Below are 25,001 nucleotides of genomic sequence, written 5' to 3'. Positions count from 1 at the left end.
CCATTACGGATTTGGAATTTTGTGATTTTGGTAATATTAAGTTTTTTGTAGGTGTATAAGATTTTATTTTTTTGGAGTAATAGGTAAAGTACGCTTACACCACCACCACCCACCACCACCACCACGGATTAGGAATTTTATGATTTTGGGAATATTAAGTTTTTTGTGGGTGTATAAGATTTTTTTTCGAGTAATAGGTATAGTACGCTTACACCCCCCACCACCACCACCACCATCACCAACACGGATTAGGAATTTTATGATTTAGGGAATCAGCCTTTTTTTTGGCTTGTCAAGATTTCTGATGATTAGTCACCCCCCCCCCCTTCAATTATCTTCTGACGCCACTGTGTTAAAACAAAACTATATTGCAATATATTTTTACATCCACCACGTATGATTCCCTATATTTCTTTCGGAAATTGATTGTAATTCATAGCTCTGTAAAAACAGACAGGTTTACACGTCCCGTTTATCGATCGGTTGAAACCTTCAACGAAATAGTCATGATGATGTCAGATCCAAACATCATTTCAAGCACATTCGGCTCTTGGGCCTCTTTCGTTTATCTCACGTACAGATGTACATGTACATTAACAATAATTAGGTTGACTTTTCTTAATTTATACGATCATACATAGTCAAGCTTTTACCTTGTGCCACCACATGATTCTCATATGTTACTGAATTGCCCAAAATGTGAATGTTTTGATAGATGTGGATGTCGATGACAGTAGGAATTTAAGCTCGTCGTGCGGGGTTGGTAGGGGTGAACCATCTTTATCTATTTATTAAACTTTCATTTTTTTTAAAATACTGAATCTGATTGGTTAAGACGAAGTTAATAATCCGTTCAATTATCCTCAGCAACTTACTTGGCAAGGGTAACATAACGAATTGTTACATGCACGTAAATTAAGCGCGTAAGGTTCGCCGTAAAATTCAGGTCATTCCTATCAAAAATGTTTTTTTCTTAAAATCAAGACATTCAGTATAAAAAACGAATAGTGCCCGTTTGGGAGAGTAACAGTTGAAATTGAAACGCCTAAAACCCATTGTCAACCTCCGCACTATCTATATAGTGCATGTTGTATGTTCTATCTGATAAAGTTGACTCATAAATGTTATGCAATAACAATCCCCCCCCCACACTTTTTATGAACAATATCACTTTGGAAATATATATTATGTTAATTTATAATTATACATGTAGTTTTGTTTTATTCTGTTCAATACTTTTAGAATACATGCACATGATTACACCTACCGCTATTATTTTGTAAACAATATTCCAAAATCTTTAATCCTTAAATTCTTCAAACAACAGTTAGCTGGTTGTGGTGACAGTCATAGAAGCCATTGTCCAAGTTGAAGTATTTATAACGGCACATTGTCAAAACATGAAATGCGTATTATGGTTTCCATTTGAAAGTGCCGAGAGAGAGAGAGAGAGAGAGAGAGAGAGAGAGAGAGAGAGAGAGAGAGAGAGAGAAATCTTACTATCAATTAAAAGTTATTAATTTTGATAAATTCTAGATGCTAATGAAAGTAACAAGTACAGGTGTTTATTTGTTATTTTGATAAAACCAAGATATTGTGAGATACATGTAACTTTCAACGTATGAGCCAACTATCACTTATCTACACAAGCAAGTTATATATTTTAGCCCAATTATAAATGAACGGAAATGTTATTCGATCATATTTGTGTTATAAAAGCAATGCTCATTTTAATAGTCTAATTGGAATCCATAGAACAGGATAAAAACATTATCGCCATAGCTCTAGAAACTGAGACTGGGCAAATGTACGTAAAACAAGGGCCTTTCAAATTAGATTTGCTATTCTTTTAAGGGCCAGTATTTGTATTTCCTTTTTGGTACATTTGAATTAATAAATCTTTAGCTAGCAACAAAATATGACAAAAAAGACAAAGGCTATTATCAATTAGCAGTGGCGTCGGAAGCAAATTGGAAGTGGGGGGGGGGGGGTTAGACTTATCTTTAAAAATCTTGACAAGCAATAACAAAAAACCTAATTCCCAAAATCATGAAAATCCTAATCCATGGGGGTGGGGAGGCTAGTCTAGTACACCTATGACTCCAACTTCTCAATATTTCAATCTTTTCAAGGTAAATATCCTTTATGAACAATTATGTTTGCTGCGAGAAAAAGCTGAACCCTCTATGATGCTATGTGCCTAATAGTTAGGTCTAAATTTGCGAAAAAAAAGTGGGGGGGGGGGGCTACCCCCCCCCCCCCCCGGTTCCGACGCCTATGATTAGTGTTTATTTTCAACTTAAAATAAGAATTTAGACCCAAGAAGGAATGGAAATAAATACTATGTCCATATAGGTACTATACCCCCCCCCCCCTCCCCCCACTAAGAACAAATGGTCGTCATCTTAGTTATATACACCGTTTAATAACAGGATAGTAAGTTCTAACTCTTTATCATAAATCATTTATGTAATCAGACAAAATTGGAGAGGGGGGATTCCTGAAACTTACATGCATACTCGGGATCTTTTGTCAACAGCTTAAAAATTGTATTTACTTGAAACTATTCTAGTGGAACTACTTTTGAGATAATTTGTGAATTAGGAAGAAGACATTAACCTGAAAAGAGGGGCCAACAAAAAGACCGTCAACATTAATTTGAAAACATATTGGAGCTAGAAGAACAATTTTAACAAGACCTTGGAATTTCAGTAGGGCGTAGCAATCTATTCCTCGCGTCATAAGATGTTAAAAATGACGCGGTTTCAAACGAATTTATGCATCGATTGCGTAGTCTTAGTTCAAGGGCCAGAACAATCTTGTTTGTTTCTAAGAACCATGGCTGATTGGCCAGCAATGAAATAGACAGGCCTACGTCACATTGCTGTTTGACAGAATTACCCAAAGTCCAAGCTCTCGTTAAAATGGTTCCAATATCAGAAAAAACGGCATGCACTTAAATTTTTGGATGTTGTCGGTCCTAGAACACACCAAGCGGTGCAGAAAAATTGAATACCGCATTAGATTTTATTTAACGATTATTTTCCATTTGTACATGTCAAATTGGTTATGTAAGTTTGAATATTTCATTTAATTTCACAATAATAAATATACTCAATACACTTGATGACGTTTAAATTTATGCTCATGGCGCATGAATAGGCTATGTGTATTCAGTACTATTCACAAGAAATATTGAACGTTGCAGATTTCCAATTCAATCGTAAGGGGAAATACACACTCAATGTAAATAATACGTCATGTAAAGAGTCTTCGAATATTTGCAAACACAACAGAATTGTCATACCCGCTAACATGCAGGTATCTCCTGTAATACACGACAGTCCTTTAGTTTGTGTCCGCTGACTGACAACGCACTAAAACGTTATAAACACATACAGTAAAACACGGTTATAGCGAACACGCTTATAATGAATTGACGCTTACAGCTAGGTGAATTTCATTCCCGAAGTCTCTATTTCATGTTGTAAACTTGACGGATATAACGAATTACGCTTATAACGAAGTTAAATTGGCCGTCCCTGGGACTTCGTTATAAGCGTGTTTTACTGTATATAACAGACGCGGTAGAAACATCAAGGGAGTACCATAACTTATTTTAAAATAAATTCAACTTACTTTTACATGTACATTTTGAAAAACGTACGCGCCGACCCTCCCCCCCCCTTTCTGGAAACAGAAAGCATTTAGATGTACTCAATGTCTCCAGTAAAACAAAACTGTTTGAAAACAAGCCGTTATACGCTAAAATGAAAATATAGTTGCAAAAGAAAATTTTATATGTTTTTTTTTAAATTGTTGGCTTATGAATCAAAATGAAAACTATGAAAATATTTCAAATGAATATCTGTCAGAGGAAGCAAAGATTAACACACTGTAAATTGATGATGTTCATTTTAAAGGGTCATTAAAGGCCCATATCACATATAGTCCTATAATTTTTTTAAACATTAACCTTGAAGACCGCATATTATTTCACTATACATTAAAGGGCGGATAACCCAAAGATTGACTGCACAAAAGTACAATGGTATAACAACCCCTCAGTGTGCATTGAACCTGTAGAGGGTCTGGGGATAATCCTTGGCAGAGGGGAGATCTGTATGGAATGACGTCACATTCAAATGAATTTTTGTTTCATTTCAATAATGGATTTTTTTTCAAAATTTCTCATACTTTTTACTTTTAAAATGTTCATTGATATTGAAAATGTACATTTTTAGGTCTTAATTTCTTTTGTAAAAATAAGATAACCATTTTACTTGAATGTTGTTTGAACAAAGTGTTTCTGTTTTACAAAATAAACCAACAACTATTAATGTATTAATAGAACATTTATTTTTTTAATAAATGAAAATCTTGAAATTACGGGTTTTTTTTTACAAAATACATCACAGTCAAACACAATTACAAGTGCATGTACTATATACATTTACATGAACATTCCAAATGTTAAAATACATAAAACATAATGCAATACATATACATTGAAATAATGAACAATACTGATTTCATACAGTAATACCAAAATCTATGAAAAACAACACAAGAGATTCAGAATGTAAATATTGGTACTTTGACTCTTGAATGTATTCTATAAAGTATAAGCACTTTTTGTGGAATTTCAGTTTTTCCTGTGTGTCTGTCGATGTCGAAGCATATTTCCGGATTGTGCGAAACACTTTCCACACTCTGGGCATGCGTAAGGCTTCTCCCCGCTGTGGGTCCGCTCATGCTTCATGCAGGTGGAGTAGTCCGCAAATGCACGGGTGCAGGTCCGGCACTTCGCAGTACAGTTAAGGCAGCCAATAAAACTATAGGCACATTTTTGTGATGAAAACACGTATACTTTAGTTCAACTGGCATGTCCTTTTAAAAATCAATAACAGTTACTCAAATGCAATATATTTCTAAAATAAATATATAACAGTACAATATTTATGTTCATAGTGGTCACGTGATATGGTAGTGGCATGGTACAAGCAGATGTAGTTGTGGTTTTGAGGTCATTTAAAAAATTCAATATTGCAAGGGGATAATCATGTTTAAATTCACAACTGAATTATAAAATAACTTGATGTTATATGGTAGATTTTGGTGCGAACTTTATGAGATAATAATATTTGATAGTAGAAACCGTAATTTATAATGCATATGTTGAATAATTTTGAAGGTCACAGGGTTAATTTAATTATAAAATAATTAATTTGTAAGATTTTACAAGGATCGTAGAAGTTTTTAAGTTACATAGCAAATTTCAAATTCACATGTAAAAGTTTGTCAGGATCAGGTAAGTGTATGCCCTTGCAATTAAGTGATTTAGTTAAGTACTCAGCTTTCAGATATACGATATTTTATACAAAACCGAGGTTGCTTCTTTATACGATGCATACTTTTAACAAAATGAAAATAAGACTATATAGGTAGCATTCTACTAAAAATAATGTTAAACAAAATATCCATTTATAATTTTCCGTTAATCTATGACATTTATTTTTCTTTGCTATAAAACTGCATGATAGCATTCAATGACTTAACTTAATGCGTCATTTTGAAGCATATGACGTCATATTTTTAGTAGTACAGCGAGAACGACATCTCGCTTATTTTTCAGTGTGTACGATATAACGGACATCAAAATTGTAAGTAATAACATTAGTTGTTTTCAATTAAAGATTAGTTTAACTTAATTTTGCTAATAAATAGATTAGTAAGTAATTTCGAGGTTTGTAATATACTGTGATGTCATAATGCACATTTCCCGTACTTTTTGTCTTGTAAACAGATAGCCATGCTATGACCTTGAATTGCTAGTACATGTATTAAATAATGGTCACTATGATATTTGAGTGTACCTAGGTGCTGCGCACTGAATGGTGCTAAGGATAATTAATAGAATGAACTCTGTGAATCTTGTAGCACTGCGTAGTATTCCTAAATGATGTTATAAAACCAGGCGAATAATACGGGCATAATAATATCCAAATTGAGAGTTTAACAACAAGTGACATATTTGGCGATTCTGTGTCTGCAACGATAGCTCTTGTACTCTATATTGAGTCATGTATTGTGTATTCTATATATTAACCTTTGTTCCCTTTTATGCCATGTATGAATGATCGTATTATGAGTAAGTGATGCCTCATACTAGGTGGGGGACTCCGAGACCCAGGACTCGGAGACTCAAATCCTGCATCCAGACTCTTTGATTGGCAGTTTTGACGGTTTTGTTACTTTATTTAGGAATAAACTATTAATCTTAATTTTGAACACTAAATGTTCACTCATGATCGTCGTAAATGGGCCGAACTAGTCAGAACTGTCCATCATAAGTAAAATGTTATATATACCCATGTAAAATGATGTTGAACAGATTAAGAAATTCCGCTTAGATAGATTCCGCTTATATAGATTCTTAGAATCTTGATTTGGGCTGCTTTAGATTGTTGTAATCTTAATTATACGATCACGATTAATAAACTATTGTTCAAAGAAGTACTGGACTTCGAGTTGAGTATCATCGCCAGAAGATATCAAAGTCTGAGGGCTTACACGAACTTTCTTGGTGCCCGTGACCAGGACTGAGCGAAGTTTAAAACAGAATAAGGTAAGAACCATTTCTATATGTCTCTTATAGCTATCTCGAAGTAAACAATTTTGTCTAAGCAACCAATATGGCGACAGGTGATGGGTTTAATAAAAAAGAATTTCAAAATCCAATAGAGCAATTAGAAAAACAATTCGCGGGGTTGGGTCAGAACAAGGACAATAAAGGGCAAGAAACAGGTCAAAAATCCTCAGAAAAAGAGCAGATTAAACAAAATACTTTTGAAACATATCATGATGCTAGGCCGTATGAAACTCGTGAACCTCGACACCGAGTCCCAGATCAGGATGATGATAAAGATTTTTTCATTGGTCAAGTTAAAGCTATAACAGCCGCACTCTCAGTGCCCCTATCTTCTGTGATAACTCCTTTTGAGGGAGATGCTCAAAAATTTAAACAGTGGATAAAGGAAGTTGAAAAGTACAGTGTTATGTCTGGGAAACAAGGTCATGAGATCCCCATGCTTGCATACATAACGAGTAAGGGTTCAGTGGGGGATTATATTAAAAGGTATTTAGATCAAACAGATGCGTCTGAAGAAATCCCATCTTGGAACGATCTTAAGGAATCCCTTAAAAATAGATTTGCAGAAATAACAGATCCCCAACACGCGTTAGCAGTAATGCGTAAGACTCGACAAAATTCAAATGAAAGTGTTCAGTTGTTCGCCGAGAGACTATTGCAAATCGCGGGAGACGCCTACAGTAATGACAGACAAAAAGATCCTTTGATACAACAACAGTTAGTAGATATCTTTTGTGACGGGTTGACATTCGACTACCTCAGAATGAAAATTTTGCGAGAAAACCCTAACGATTTAGAATCCGCAATTCAAATAGCAATGCGAGAACAAAATCTGAGACAGAGGCTAGCGATAAGAGGGTCAAATATGACAGAAATTGTACAAAGTAATGACAACAGACGAACTCTTTCAAATTATGATACTACTCTTCCCTTATTAAAGGATAGAGCAGATAATCTTACCTCAGTAGAAACAAGGCATGTAGAACCATTGGAAATTGACCATGCGCGTAATAGTAGGTGTTTTAAATGCAAACAGACGGGTCATAGGGCTCGATTTTGTACTCAAAATAAACCCCTAGTCTGGTCCCGTCCTCAAATAAATAAACGACCCAGTCAAAACAAACCCGTCCATAATATAGAGCAGAAACCCCGTTCGCCTGTGGAATGTTGGAATTGTAGTAAAGTAGGTCATGTGCGTGCAGATTGTTGGGGCTCGCATATGTATCAAAGAGCGCAGCAAAATCGGGGCAGACCATCAAATCATATAAATCTAGCGACCAAGTAAATAGGGGATCGTCTCAAAATTTCAAATCGCGCTCTTATTTTGACAAACAAAAACAGGAAAACTAAGACGTTCTTACTTCGTTGAAGCCCGAAGAAAGAACTTTAAACAAAGACCTGCATATGAAATTAATTTTACTAACAACCCCAGTAGCTGTTTATTAAAAGTAGGAAAAAATAAATTTAGAGCTTTGGTAGATACAGGTGCAGCCGTATCTCTAATTAGTAAGAAAATGTATGATAATCTATTTCCCCGCCCCAAGTTGTTTAATAATGATATCCCCTCTTTACAAGCAGCAAATGGCAATTCTTTAATTGCGATAGGGTATGTAAATATTTCCTTTAAGATTTCAGGATTAACTTTTGACCACAAACTTTATGTGACAAAGGGACTCAACCGAAACAATGTTCGTTTATACTTTGATCTTGGACTCATGCGTATTGATGGCAAAGTATACGCGGAACTTAAAGAAGATTTACACATCTCAACTATTGTAAGAACACCTAAGAAACTTATTATGAGACCCAACACGGTGACTGTATGTTATGGAAAAATAAACAACAATTTTCCTCTGGAAAAAAATGACTTGGTTGAAGTGAACAGCATAGACAATAACTGCATTATTGAAGACCCAGGACTATTTTTAAAAGACGCCGTTTGTATAGTTCGGAAAGATAAGAAAGTTCCAATGATCTTCGTTAACCAAACTAACAAAAATTATAAAATTCCAAGAGGCTACATAGTAGGACGAATTACCGCATTAAAACAGAAGGAAATCTCAGAAATACAGACTACTCAAGACACACAAGAAGAAATTGATGTACCTAAAAGATTTGAACACTCAATCGAAAGACTTGTGAGCAAGAACCATGATTTATTTGCAAAGAAAGACAGTGATCTTGGAGTGACTGATACTGTTAAAAAGAAGATAGAAACTGGAGATCACCACCCAATAAAGAACAGACCCTACCGTGTACCCCTAAATAAAAGACGCAAAGATTATTGAGAGATCACAATCGCCTTGGTCATTTCCCTCAGTAGTGGTGAAGAAAAAGGACGGATCAGACCGGATGTGCGTTGACTTTAGAAGCTTGAATAAGATAGTGAAACCAGTATCATTCCCGCTACCGTTGATTGATGACATCCTATGTTTACTAGGTAAGGCAAAATATTTCACTGCACTAGACTTAAAGAGTGGATATTGGCAAGTGAAATTAGAAGATTCAAGTAAAGAAAAAACGGCCTTTGCATGTCACAAAGGACTATTCCAATTCAACCGGATGCCATTTGGGTTGAGTAATGCACCGGCAGTCTTTCAGGAGCTTATGAACATAGTTCTTCAAGGACAAGAAGAGTTTGCTATCGCATACCTGGATGACATTCTTATATTCTCAGAGACACCGGAAGATCATCTTCGTCATATTCAAGACGTTTTCAACCGACTAAGAAAGCATGGACTTAAAATGAAGCTAAAGAAATGTAGTTTCTTCAAGGAACAGACTGAATATCTTGGTTTCATCATTGATAAACATGGCGTTACACCTGACCCAAAGAAAGTCGAAGCTATTAGAAAGTTACCAGCGCCCATTACAGTCCGAGAAGTTCGTGGCTTTATAGGTATGTGTAGTTATTACAGGAGATTTATACCGAACTTCTCTAAGATTGCAGAACCATTGATTGACTTAACCAGAAAATATGCAAGGTTTAAATGGACACCATGTTGCCAAAAAGCGTTTGACTTTATTAAAGAAAGTTTAACGGTAGTGCCTTTACTAGCATATCCAGATACTAATAAGCCGTACATCCTGTACACCGATGCCAGCGACAATTGTATTGGAGCGTGCCTTACTCAAAAGACAGATGAGGGAGAAGATAAGCCAATATATTACTTATCCCACAAGCTGAGTAAAACTCAAGAAAAGTGGTCAACCATAGAAAAGGAGGCATTTGCAATCCATTACGCCCTTCAGAAGTTAGACCATTATTTACACGGTGCTCAGTTTACTATAAGAACAGACCATAAGCCGCTCAAGTATATCTTAGAATCTCCAATGCAAAATAAGAAAATTCAACTATGGGCATTAAGTATTGCAGGATATAACTGTAAGGTAGTCAACCTCGAGTGTGAAGAGGAAGAACAATCAGAGCATGATGAACCAGATGTTAAGGACAATTTCTTTGAAGTGAACGTACTTAACTCCAATGCTTTTTCGCCTAAGAGATTGGCCAGATGAGAAGTTAAGCAACACGACGAATTGGTAAAACCCTTTATTGATCTACCAGAAGGATTTGACATCAAAGAAAGTCAACAACACGATGAGCAGATCAAGAAACTGAAGAATCGGTTAAATAAAGGAACAGCAACGGCAACCGAAGAAAAGAAGTTTCTGGAAATTGATGGTTTAATGTACTATCTTTCAGATGGAGACTCAGAAGGCCCAAAACTTCGCCTGTATGTACCACGTGAGATAGAACTTTTAGTAGTGCAGCAGTATCATGACGGACTTGGACATATGGGAGTGGACAAAACATATGACGTAATCAGACAAAAGTTCTACATACCAAATTTATACAAAAGGTTATATTCTTATATAGAAGGATGTGTGGTAAGCCAAACGAGGAGCAATAAGAAAAATCAACCTCCACTTCAAGAGACAGGCATACCACCTTTTCCAATGGCTAAAGTAGGACTTGATCTATCAGGACCATATCCAACACCCTTGTCGGGAAATAAATACATAGTTTCTTTTATTGACATTTACTCTGGTTGGCCAGAAGCTTTTCCCGTTCCTGATAAGTCAGCTGACAACATAGTACATCTTATCTTAGAAGAAATATATCCAAGATATGGCTGTCCTCTTCAAATCCTCACAGACAACGGGACAGAAAATGTGAACAAGAAAGTGGAAGAAACCTTAAAAGAATTGAATATCAACCATATCAAAACATCTTATTACAGCCCTCAAGGTAATGGTAAAGTAGAACGATTTCATAGAACTCTACATGACGTGATGGCTAAGAAAACAACAGACAACGCTCAAACATGGGATATTCATCTTAATCAGACGTTGGCAGCCATTCGTTTCCATCCTAACGATTCGTCAAAGTGTTCCCCATATGACCTTATGTACAACAGAGATGTCGTATTACCTCTTGATACGTTAATGAAACCTCGAAGGAGATATGCGGGAGAAGATCAACACAAGATCGCCCTACAAGAACAACATAAAGCTTTCCTGCTAGTACATCGTAATATGAAGGAGGCCAAGAAGAAACAGAAAGCTCAGGCCGATAAGAAAAGCAAAGATGAAAATTTTCAGGTAGGTGACCCTGTCTACCTTAAGAACAACAGGAGACAAAATAAATTAGATAAAAAGTGGCTACCATATTATCGAATCATTGAGCAGAAAGGACCAGTTAGTTTCGTGGTGAGAGACCAATTGACTGGATTAACCACCAAATGCCATGCACAACAATTAAGACTGGCAGATATTTCGCACTGGCCCCTTTCACAAACTACTGAAGATGGTGAAAGAACTCTAAGAAAAACTAACTATGTGGTGCCACCGGAAGATGAATCGTCGTCAGAAAATGAAGACATGCAACCAGAACCACTTGAAAGAGCTATACAGTCCAAACAATGGGAAAGAGAAGGATCTTCAGACGAAGAGGATATTCCCCTAGCAGAACTTCAAAGACGTATAAGAGCTAAGAAGATCATGGATGATCAGCAGTATAAACACGAGAATGATCAGACCGTAGATTCAGAATCGGATGAGACCCATGAGTCAAAACAATGTGATGAAAATAGTGGTCAAGACTATGAAATACCCTTAGATAACCCAAATGTACCCTTAGATATCGATGAAAATATGGAAATAGATGAAATAGCCCCTAAAGTAGGTCTAGGCTTCAAACCAATCCCTAAACCCCGTAAATCTAATAAACAAAAATTTAAAGAGGATTGTTTAGTTGTCTTAAAACAGTTAGTAATAGGATAGAAAAGGTATCCTTTATTTTCAGATGTCAGAATCTGAGTTATTGGAACTGAGATTGACGCCCCCTAGTGAACTTTATATCAAAATAAAGTTTGGAAGAGTCACATTGACAGCAGCCTTGAACATATACAGCCATTATTTGAGTGATACAGAGCCATACTCTGATATGGTTATGATAATCATTAGAGGGGAAATCACCTCCACGAGCGTTAGGAGGGAGGGCGTCACCGAATGTAGATGTAAATAATCTTGAATAAGCTTAGCTTTGTATATATTGCACGCTTTTAAAAATGTATGACAGGATGACCCCTGTGACATTAAAACAGTGAGATACGCCAACTAGCAAACGCGGACTCAGCACCTAGGTTATAATAAACAAGGTATATGCGGAGTTCAAGAGAGTTTAACATATACTCGAAATACATAAAACAGCGACTAAGTAAAGAAACTGTAAGACTAATTTTTGTAAGTGATTTAAGATAATTCGTAAAAACAATAAAAATTTTGCGTTCAACATCTTGAGTATGGGACAAAGTTGATCAGGTTTTTTATGGTTTAATGTCTTAAGACTAAAGATTATAAAGTTTTCCCGATGAATTCACTTATGGCGGAATTGCCAGTAACTAATTTGCAACCCATGAAATCCTTGTCTTTGGTGGGAAGCCCCTGGTTTTATGGGTGTTTAACTTTGGCAGTAACAATAACGATAGGACTTTGTATTATGAAACGCAAAACTATTAAAAAGTGTGGGGGGGGGGTATATGCTGTGGTGGTTGCTGGACAGGTTGTCGAAAAAGGGGTAGTGACGGAGATAAGAAAGGTTCTTCCAAAGACACTGTATTTTGTTGTGTGAATCCAGAGAAATGGACCTCTAGTGATATTATTGAACTTGAACCAATCCCGAAAGACACTAGGATCCAAGAAAACCCAGACGGAGCGGAAGACTCGAAACTCGCAAATTGACCAGTAACACGGGGACAATTTCGACCAAACTAGCACAACAATTACTTGAAGAGGAGAAAAATAAAGAATCTCCATGGACCAAATACTATAGACCGGACCCAGACCTGGCACGTAAATACCTGGAAGAAAAGGCCGTGATGTCTACGCACCAGAGGAACGCAGGCGACGCTCCGCGAGAAGTCGCCTCGCCATCCGCACGGGTGCCGATGATGGATGAATAATTAAGCTGCAGCCGTGAAGAAGTTGTGTATTCCTTATAAAAGCATTGTGAAGTTTAGTGAAAATTAAAAATGTGAATCGTGTAAAAGTAGAAATGTGCGTTATCTTGTGCTAATATAAATCTCGCATTTGGTGATTCACTCTGGAGATCTTCAGGAAGAAACCGATGGACTCCGAACCTATGACGCTAACCTCGCCCCTAAGAAGGAAGAGATATTTTGTGAACTTACAAGCATGCCTTGACTTTGTAAATATATGTGACATCAGGCTTAACCATACTTAGTATTACTTTGATGATGAATTACGTTTATGTTCAACTATGGTTATTTCATCTTGGTCATTATTGTCATACTTTATTCATTATTGTTTTCATGATTGTAATGCAATATAATCAAGCCATATGATTTTATGCATGCGCGGATCTAGAGGGGGGGTCGGGGGGTCCCGACCCCCCCCCCCCCCCTGGAAAATGAAAATTTATTAAATTTACATAGTAAAATTATCGCGAAAATATGCCTCGGACCCCCCCTGGCAAACACAATTATCCTTCGGACCCCCCCTGGAAAAAATTTCTGGATCCGCGCATGTTATGTACATGTATACATTCTGGTTATAGATTTGTTTTAGTAGATGTATGATGTTCCAAGCCGGAGGTGGAAACATGTCACTTTATACTATCTCTTAACATAGATGTTCTGACTGGTATGTCACTAGGAAGCTCGTCTGATCAAGGGTAGATCAAGGACGCTTTCCTATCCCGGGCGCCAGGCATGAAAAATCTCCCTTCGGGATACTTGTTTTGTTTGGGGGACGTATGTAAACAGATAGCCATGCTATGACCTTAAATTGCTAGTACATGTATTAAATAATGGTCACTATGATATTTAAGTGTACCTAGGTGCTGCGCACTGAATGGTGCTAAGGATAATTAATAGAATGAACTCTGTGAATCTTGTAGCACTGCGTAGTATTCCTAAATGATGTTATAAAACCAGGCGAATAATACGGGCATAATAATATCCAAATTGAGAGTTTAACAACAAGTGACATATTTGGCGATTCTGTGTCTGCAACGATAGCTCTTGTACTCTATATTGAGTCATGTATTGTGTATTCTATATATTAACCTTTGTTCCCTTTTATGCCATGTATGAATGATCGTATTATGAGTAAGTGATGCCTCATACTAGGTGGGGGACTCCGAGACCCAGGACTCGGAGACTCAAATCCTGCATCCAGACTCTTTGATTGGCAGTTTTGACGGTTTTGTTACTTTATTTAGGAATAAACTATTAATCTTAATTTTGAACACTAAATGTTCACTCATGATCGTCGTAAATGGGCCGAACTAGTCAGAACTGTCCATCATAAGTAAAATGTTATATATACCCATGTAAAATGATGTTGAACAGATTAAGAAATTCCGCTTAGATAGATTCCGCTTATATAGATTCTTAGACTCTTGATTTGGGCTGCTTTAGATTGTTGTAATCTTAATTATACGATCACGATTAATAAACTATTGTTCAAAGAAGTACTGGACTTCAAGTTGAGTATCATCGCCAGAAGATATCAAAGTCTGAGGGCTTACAGTCTGAACGAAGTTTATTGACAGCCTTAGCTGTGCTGCGTAGTACGGTTTCTCGCCTGTGTGAATCCGAATGTGTGTGCGCAGAGTGGACTTCTGGGTAAAGGCCTTCCCGCAGACGGAACATTTGTGAGGCCGGATGCCGGTGTGGGTTGCCATGTGATAGTTCAAGTTGGTGTTTCCTCTGTAAGTCTTCCCGCACACAGGACACTGATGTTTGGAGTGCTTAAACTTGACGGCAGACGACACAATGACAGCAGATGACACGGTCTTGGCCTCTAAAACGTCACAGGGTTTTGAACAACTATCCATGATGGACTCGTACACATACAGATCATCAAAGTTAGAACACTAGTTTTTCTACTGGAATCCCCAAGGAACTTCTGTTGCAGTTGCTTCATAGCACTGGAGTTTGAAGAAATAGAGCCACTGGAATTGATGAAGGCATTGTCACTGAAGCTATGGTATCCACTGTCAAACTCCTCATCCATGAAATCAGAAGCCAGGTAGTCAACAGTGATGTTATCAGAGAGTTTGGGCAATTCTGGCTAAATACAGTCAGTTTGAAAGGTTGCTTGTGGCCTTCTTGAACTAAGCTACATCATGGCAATTACAGAGATATTTACTTGTCTTTACAATTAATCTCAGGGTTAAAATATGTGTATAATGCAAAAAGATATTTAAAGATATTTAAAACTTAAAACCATTTTGCTATATAGAACATCCCTTGACCTTAGGTGGTAAGATGTATTTAAGAAAAAACCGACTAAAATATAAACCATTAGGCCTAAACTTGGTTTAACATGAATATTCAAATAAACACATTTAGTAGGGTAGATGTAATTAATAAAGCAATAAGTTCTTACAATTTTATAACATTTCATTTTACATTAAGTAACAATATTAATAGCAATACTATGGTCGAAGGAATTTAAGGTAATCATACCTTTTCCTTTCTTTTAGAGACTGTTGTAAATAGTAATTGCAATTAAATGAAAAGATAATGACTAAATGATCAATTTATTATCTTTTTTGTAGCTTTGAAAAAATAATAAATCACGAGTATACATGATACATGCATACGAAATGTTTTACGTCTTCTAAATGTGTTCACTGCAATAAAAGTTAATAACAATGCCATCATTTCATCTATTTATTTTTTACCGTTAATAAAAAATATGAAATATTTCTATCACTTTCATTTAACATGGACACTCATTTCATTTTCTCTTAATCATTGACAGTTCATAAATTTATGTCTTGTTTTTCTATCATTCACAGATATGGAACACATGTAAGGTAAAGAGAATGCCGACTTCCTCTTTGAATTGCTTCCACTTATCGCCGGCTTTCTGGCAGTAGAATTCGGTAGGTGCCTTCAGTCCTAGGTTGGCCAGTAGACGGGCGTATTCCAGGTAAACGGCCTCCACCAGTGACACTGTAAACACACACAGATAGAGATAGATCACAGTGTAGGCTTGCTTTTTATGAAACTAACTATCAATAAACTATTAATAGACAATTGCTATTATCTATAAGCCTTCATCTCTCATTCTCTCTCTCTCTCTCTCTCTCTCTCTCTCTCTCTCTCTCTCTCTCTCTCTCTCTCTCTCTCTCTCTCTCTCTCTCTCTCTCTCTCCATGACAGATATACCTTAGCCAACCTGACGGCCTGGTCCCTCTTCCATAGGTCTGGAGATATCAACAGGTGCCCGGTCCTTTGTCAATCAGGCAGAGCAGCTAACTACATTGTACCTGTATGGTCACCTGTGGCACTATGGGGTCTAGATCTTACTCCGACTCCCAGCAAGATCTACAAAAAATGTGTACATTCTTTTTAATATCAAACTAAGACTTGTTGCAATATCTATGTATCAATAAAAAGAGAAACTAGACACGATCTCGTTGCGAGCAACGAGGAGGTCTTCCGTCCGATTTTTAGAATGTGATATGACGTCATCGGCTTTCATTTTCGCCAAAGAAAACATGATCTGGAAAAGGAGTTGAATACTAATGCTTTCCTGTAATGCTTTTTATGAGTTCTCTTACGTTGCTTTATTTTAAAATTACTTGCATTTCTTCCAATTGAGATAGAAAAGATTAAACTTTTTTTTACCTCTGACCCCTAAAATCCCTAATTGGGTAACGCATGAAAAAATCATTACATTGTTAGGATATATATAAACGTATGATACCTAATTTTGCTCTTTTATCCTATCACAAAACATAAAAGACTTAGGCCCATCTTGATCCTTAATTGGAGGAGTCAATCCATTTTTCTTAATGTCAAATGAAAGATCGTTTAACTTTAAACACATTTTGTTCAACAAGTGTTTAGAAATTCATTACCGTGTGAGAAAAAGTTTTTGGGCCGATCCCTTATCCCCTTATAAGGGCCGTTTAAGGACGTTTTGAAAGTTGAATATTGTTTAGTATAGCATTTTGAGCATCTTTTTTTCCATACTGCATTTCCAAAGATTTTTCTTTTCTGATATTTGGCTGATTAATTTTTCGGATATTTAAATTGACCTCTGGAAACCTATAATTGCATAACGCATGATAAAATCATTACATTGCTTGGATACATAACTGTAAGATAACATATCTGCTTTTATAATCTTTCACAAATTATCTTTCAGTAAATAGCTTAAGATGAACAACTTTAGAGCCGTCTGGTCCTCTAACTTGATAGACAAGCCCCCTTTTCTTGATATCAAATGAATAATCAAATATCAAATTATGTCTGGGTGATCAAACTTTTGGACGTTTGACCCCTTAAAACCTAATCACCTAACTACGTAACACAGGATAAAATCAATAGATTCCTTGGATACATAACAGTTGAGATTAATTCAAAACTTGAAATTTTCTGTAACTCTCGTGATTATGAATGATAACAGTTGTGAATGGAATTGGTGACCTTTTTTTTTTTAGAATAAACATGTACATGTATTGAAAATAATTCATGTGCAGGGGGCTAGGATCATGCACGTGACAAAGAACGTGTCTTACACATGTAAATCTTAATGTTAAAGCTGCTTAGTCCCGATTTTCAATAAAGTAAGTGTACGCTATTAAACGATGGTTTAAACAGGCTAAGTATGTGGGCAGTAATATACGTTGCAGTAGTTTTTTCCCGTAAATTAAGTCATATTTCAATAAAAAAAAAAAATAATGTACATGTTAAACCTCGTTGAATCCGGATATGTGTATTCCAGAATGCTGTCCAATCCGGCGACATTATTTTGACATTTTCCTTTCATTTTTGTTTAAAATGTTGTGCAATCCGGATCCTGCCTATTCTGTAAACCGCCGTTATGAAAAAAAACTGACTGCTAATAATTAGTAAGAGTTATCTCCCGTAGTCCGGCCACTTATCGATTGATCGGCCTTCTGCGAGATAGTTAATGCTCAATTAATTTATCGACCAATTTTTCTGTCGTTGCTATTGATTTAAACAAATGTGAATATAGATCCAAACTAGCAACTCATTTCAGTTTATACAGTTAAGTCTTGTTATATAAAATACGCATTTTTGCCAAAATTAGATAATTAGGTTATAGTTCATCCCATTTTTTAGGCCTTGATTCAGGGTACTGCGGGAGTAAGACTGCCGATATCGTTTGTTATCCCCGTTGCATGGTTACACGTACAGAGTTGCATATTATTCTGTCAAAATGCTCAATTTTTTTTTATAAGATTCTCATTCTTATTAATATTTATCTATTGTTCTCTGCACCAAAACAATTCTCGCCATTAGGTATTTCAGCCATCCGTTGTCTTGTTAATGTTTGTTTTACAACTTCTGGTTAGGCGTGCACTTTTCAGGTTAATCGAATGTTTTTGAATTTATCAATAAAGATGATTTGATTGAAAAAGTATTTCCATCGTATGTATTCCGTAATGGATTTATTGCACGGGTTTTCCGAAAAAAATTAAAATGAAAATTGGTACCGTTAATAAAATCGATGAAATCTAATATATTTCAGAAGAATTGAAAATTTTACAAGAATATGCACGATCGAGACCTACTGCATTTAATACTAATTAATTTGCAACAATGTCCTCTAAACCGGGCGTTGCCTTATCCGGCCAATTTTTTAGACCCCCCCCCCCCCCCCCTCTGAGACAAAGGTTTGCTGTACAATGTACAAATTTATTTACAAAATATTTCGCCTCGTGTTTAGACTAGCTCCTAACGTCGAAGCTAGTTTGCTTGTATTACGACTTTAACATCTGTCCTTTTTATATGATCTATCATAACATATAAAATATACAGAATGACTATTTAAAAGAACAAAAATAAAGCAGTGTACATTTGTTGATTAATAATTGTTTTAAGTTTACGTTGTTTATAATCGATGCTAAACATGCAGAATGAATAAAACCAATCATTCGGAAGATGAAACCAAACGGTTTTCTTTTCTATACATTAACATGATGTATATATTTTTTTTTTGTATACCCTATTTTTTAAAATTACTTTGAATATTTTAAACGTTAAAAGGAGAGCAATTCCATGTAAATACGTCTATAACTTTGTAAGATCATTCATTTGGTTTGCATGGAAAATTATTTGATACTGTAATGGCCGACAAATCGGAACATGCAACTTAAAAAGGCACCTAACATTGAAGGGAAATGGAAATATCCAGCGGATATAAAATGTTGAAATATTCTTATGATAAAATGTTGTATTTTTGGCAAACATAGATTTATTATTTTTTATCTCCTTCAATATATAATTGCACTTTTGTTTGTATCAATCTCTTTTTAACTCTTTGTATCCAAATCTGTCAAAATTCGTGGTCGTTTTACCCTCTTGTGTAAACCACGCTGAAATGTTCACAATCCTTGTACCACTTAAGCTGCCTTTTCTCGAACGCTTTTCATTAAATATATATATCAACTGTTACTTTCTACACCCTGCTTAATTCTCTCTCTCTCTCTCTCTCTCTCTCTCTCTCTCTCTCTCTCTCTCTCTCTCTCTCTCATATAACTCATAACTCACAAAAAAATCTAATATTTTGTTAGCCAAATGAATTATCACAGATTACAGATATTTAAGATGTTCGATTGGAATAATCCTGTTGTGAATACGCCCTTTTTGTTGAAATGGGTAGTGTAATGCATTATATTCTCAGCAGCAAAATGTCAGAAATGGACACAGGTGAATGTATTTACATTTCAACTCGTACAACTGTAAAACGTTGTATTATATTCATTGATGGCAGTTTTTCTTTATTTATTTAACGCACTATGATTTAAATCAATGGTTTGATGCATCGTTTACCAATTTAATTGAACATTAATAATTTAATAACGAATCAATGTGTGATAACGTATACACGTAAACACGAGAAGCATGTGTCCTAGACTACAGCGAATCGGTTGTCCACGCACTTGCGCGGCGTCTCCCAGCTCGTGTTATGTAAATGTACCCTGAACGTGCTGGGATTGAAATGTTTTCAGTTTAATAACTGAATTTTATTTTCCAACAATAACACTATTTTATGGCATATACTGGATAACGGTTGATCGCTCGCTAGTCCTGCCGCGACCTGTTTCCTCGGCCGCGGGCAGTGGATCGGATATGTATAATTGTTTACATACATGCAGCTCGGAATCCAGCTAGATTTTAAATGCGACTCAAATGCATTGCATGAAAGCGGTTCTTTTACCCATATCGTGTTTCCCTAGAAAAGAATTAAACTGTTTAGACAGTTTCCGAATGTAAGCTGGTACACTGTCTATGGTAGTAGGTAGAGGTATAATCTTTTTTTTAATTTACTATTCAAATTGTTAAAATCGGAATTATTGAGTTTGCAGCTACATAAATAAACCCATGTGTGCATTACAGCAAGACGCAAACCTTGTGTATTAGAAAACGGCAGACCGCTCGCTAGTCCAGCTAGCCGCGACCTATTTCCTCGGCCGCGGGCAAAGATGTTCACATACACAGCTCGGAATTCAGCTAGATTTTAAATGCGACTCAAATGCATTGCATAGAAGCATTTTTTTTATCCATTATGTGTTTCACTAGAAATAACTAAACTGTATAAACACTTTCCGTATGTTAACTGGTACCCATTGTGTCAGTTTTACGCACAAATACCACGTTTATTTGTCAAATAAAACACATATACATGGTAACAAGTCTAGCGTTTTACTCTCATATTTCGCAATAACCGAACAAAATATTATTGTTGCGGCATTAATAAGATCATAATGAACAACTTTTGCAGCGACAGCCATATTGAAATCTTAACCGTTTTTTAGTTACAGAGCGATTAATTTCAAGAACTTAAGGTCCCTAATTTGAGGGGCCAGCCCCTTTTTCATGATGTCAAATGAAAGATCTTTTAAGCATAAATCTTTTTTGTTCTACATGTTTTAACAAAATATTTCCAAGAAAAAAGATAAAGTAAGAAAACCATGCAAAATCACAACACTTTTTTAATTTCATTTTTTGAGCCCTGACGTGCTTCTGCGCTTTTTGCGCTGAACAATTATAAATGCCCTATTGCAGATCTACATTCTTTTGACTATCATTCCTGAAATTTTGAACTCAAAATCTTTTTTAGTTTATGAGATCCTTCGTGGACAAGCCGACCCTCTAAAAATCGTTGAATTGTTAATATCTCAAAACTGGCAGTGACGTCCCGATTAAAAAAAATTTCCAATAAGGTTCAGAGCAATATCTATCAGATCTGAAAGTTTCACGTAAATCAGCCGAGTAGTTTTTGAGAAATCGTGTACACAAAATTTGTAAGAAAAAAAAAGAATAGGGAAAAAGAAACCGAACGTAAACAATAAGGTCTTCCGTTGGAAACGGAAGACCTTAATTAAAGAGTTGGGTAGAAAGTAAAGAATAATGCATACATCAATTACATGTAAGACCGTATTTGAGTGTAAAATGACACTTAAAATATGAGAGTTTTAAAGGGGATTTTGACTCTTATTACACTACACCTATGCATTTTTAACCTCTCTCTCTATATATATAATATACATGTACAAGTCAGCAATTTGTACGAATATTTCAACAAAAGGAGTGCTGATAGATCCAACTGATGATATTAAAGATTGTAGAATGTTATTTATTTGTTTTTATAGACACTTTTCTGATAGATCAAAATGATGAGTACTGTAGTAATTATTATTGCAGATTGCAGAATGTTATTTGGGTTTTTTAAACTTTCATAAAACGCCAAGTACATGTATTCATTACGTTTATTGATATGAACGGTTAAATGCATGGATTAAAAAAAATTCACTGATATGACTTATTCAAGCATGAAAAATGGCATTACATGCACACTGTGCATGTTATGTATGATGAACGTATACACTACCTTGGCATAAGCCAGTTTACATGTCTATTACAAAAAAATATCGGTAAACCTAAGCTTTTAAAACTTCAAAAAAAAAAACCAAAACAATTAAGATATTTCCAATTGGAGAGACATTAAAATATGCTAGACGTTTAAAGTTAGTACAAAAAAGGAGTATATGCCATACCTTTCATCCATCTATTAATGGTGTTTAATACAATAATACAACTGTCAGTAGCCATAAACCAGGTGCTTTGTTCATCACATGAAAATCACCATAAGTTCTGTTATGTCACTTTCTAATGTCTTTGAAAGAAAGATATAAAGATGGTTGCAATTCTTATAAAACTTTCAAAAGAAACCAAGACCAAAATATCATTGCTTATATTTTGGATTTCTCCAGCATATTAAACAATATCATATAAAATGCATGAGCTACATATTAAACATGATATCAGTAAATCTTTATTAAGCTTTAGATTTCAAAAAGCATCAAATTTTCTAAATATTATCAGTACATAAATATACAAAAACAATTTGCAGGTAGTAGATATCATATAAAGCCTTTTTAAATCAAGAAAATAAATTTTCATAGTGTAATGACCATTATGAGCGTACATGTGTTGCTCCTACACAAAAAAATGAACAGTACTTGTGAAGTGAATCTTAAATGTAATACATTGTGCGCAACTATTAATACCTGGGGAGAGTCCTAATACAGGCTAGCTCTGCTACGTCCAAAATACTGACCAGGCGTCCGCACTACCAGTGGCAAAGTCTTTCTCTTGGGGTCAAACTCGATACAGATAAAGTTAGCAGGGTGGGCATTCAGGGTGTACTGGAGTTTTAAACCTGGGTAGCTGTCAATGATAAGGTTTTCTATTTGCATACAATTCAATTAATTCAAAATTACCAAAAGCTGCACCAGGTATTGAGTAAATAAAAATTTGCACAATTATGAAAAACTTTGTATTACATTGAGCTGTCGTAGCCATGAATTACCTAACTATTTGTTCTTTAATGCTTCATTATACTTCAATGTATCGTGCTTCACCTAATGATCTCTCTAAAAACTACCTCAGTAAGTCTATGCTGCCTTGCCCACTCGTCAAGAAGAACAGGTCCCAGTCATTGTTCCAGGAGATCTCATTGACCTCAAACTTAAACTGTTCCTCGGCATTTGACCTGTGACTTCTGACATCAATAAAAGTAATTAGGTTATCCTTGTTGCACACAGCTGTAGTTCTTCCATCTGGTGACCAGCAGATGTTTATGATTTTCATCTTAAATATTGATTAATAGTTAATGTATAACAATAGTATCAAAAATGGAAATTTACATACATTTATTGAAGTGTCCAAAAGTCCCTGTACATTTGTATTAACCATGTTGACAGCTGTTTTATCTCAAAGTAAGTATTGTCAATGTCTATAGATCAATTATTCCTGGGTCATGGAATCAACCACTGTTTTACCTTTAGTATTGACAGTGGCCACAGAACGATTGGTCCGGGCGTCCCAGATTCGTATTGTCTTGTCTCCACTAGCTGTCACCAACTGATCCGGATTCTTTGGATGCCAACACAGCTGGTCAACACTGTCACTATGTCCACGAAATGTGCAATCTTTGACCTATAGAATTTGTAGACAGACCCAAAAATAATTGTCAGACTAATCAATGTTTGAAAAAATATTAAGGTGGTATGGGACACCTGTCAATATCAATGTGGATAAAAATATATCATAATTCTAAAAAGAATACTTTCACCAGCTTAGAATTTTAAAATTTTACAATATTTAATAAAAAAAAATAGCTTTTAAAAATATTTGAAGAGGTAAAAAATGTAAAACACCCAGCAGGATTTGAACTCATGACTTAAGATTTGTAGTAAACCCTCTAACCCACTGAGCTACGATGTTCGGTGACAATATTGGGAAAGAAATTACTTATATAATTACACTTCATTTTATTGTTTATTTCGATAAACAATACGTCACAATATGGAGGTGTCCCATACAACCTTAATTTATTTAAGTTGTTTTCCAACATTAACTTTGAGCATGATATATCCTTGTACATAATTGACATCATGCTAAAACAACCCAGTTTTCCAGTTCCATTTTTTGTGACCTTACTATCTCAAAATTGACAAAAATCATTCAGTAGATTTTTGTGTTAAACTATGCAACAAGCATGTCAAAAAAACAAAACAAAAAACATCCTCATTTAAAAAGAACATAGGCCTATAGGTGTCACTACAGTAATAAATTTTACTAATATATTCTTACCAAAATTGCACAACTTTAGATACAGATTAAAAATTCAAAACGAATTTATCGGAAAAATCCCCTTGACATCTTTCTAAACAACACTTCGTTTACAATTTTCTTGCAAAATACACACGTGCATCCTGCAAGGCGTGAGACTTTGTTTACCTCGAAGCTACACATGTGCTTGAAAATCAAGCCCGGACCTTTTCACCCCCCTCCGGAATAACACGCATCAAAGTTAAATTAAATGACCTCGATTTATTACAACACTGGGATAGTTAAACCTCTTACACATTGTTTTTCATCTCATAAAAATCAGCTCCTGTGACGTGCGGATACGGCCCAAATTCAAAGGAGAATTCCGGAATTATTTTGCATCAGCCATTTTTTGACGTGTACTTTCAGTGAAATACGGTGTTGTGACACCTATAATTCGGAATTATTTTGCCTAAGCCATGTTTACATTGAAACACTCCAGCAGCCTACCATTCGGTCTCTGTCATTGTCTAGCTGGAAAACGCTAACAGTTTTGTCAAAGGACCCCGAGGCCAGGCGCCGTCCGTCACAGCTCAACGCCATGGAGTGAACTTTGGAGTCGTGCGCCGTGTGCTCTCGTATTCTCTTGTTTTGCTGAAAATGTTTTCGCATGTTTTCAATGTAAGTCGCCATCTTTGGATTTCGTAAAATAAAAACCTA

General features: G+C 35.7%; 2 protein-coding genes and 1 pseudogene across 2 annotated transcripts in view; all 3 read right to left on the bottom strand.

The window, feature by feature from the left end:
• LOC128162609 (zinc finger protein 300-like) overlaps nucleotides 1–25,001 on the bottom strand; it is a 292,098-nt gene that overhangs the window by 251,191 nt on the left and 15,906 nt on the right. The gene's annotated exons all lie outside the window — the stretch shown is intronic.
• Nucleotides 13,572–15,203, bottom strand: LOC128162596 (zinc finger protein 391-like). Its single transcript, XM_052825838.1, is given in 2 exon segments — nucleotides 13,572–15,064; nucleotides 15,067–15,203. Coding segments are annotated over 2 exon segments (558 nt in total). The 5' UTR covers nucleotides 15,194–15,203; the 3' UTR covers nucleotides 13,572–14,633.
• Nucleotides 15,974–24,997, bottom strand: LOC128163172 (THO complex subunit 3-like; annotated as a pseudogene).

Source organism: Crassostrea angulata, chromosome 9 (assembly GCF_025612915.1).
Source record: "Crassostrea angulata isolate pt1a10 chromosome 9, ASM2561291v2, whole genome shotgun sequence".
Classification (NCBI taxonomy): domain Eukaryota; kingdom Metazoa; phylum Mollusca; class Bivalvia; order Ostreida; family Ostreidae; genus Magallana; species Magallana angulata.
This window is presented reverse-complemented; position numbering and strand designations above follow the sequence as displayed.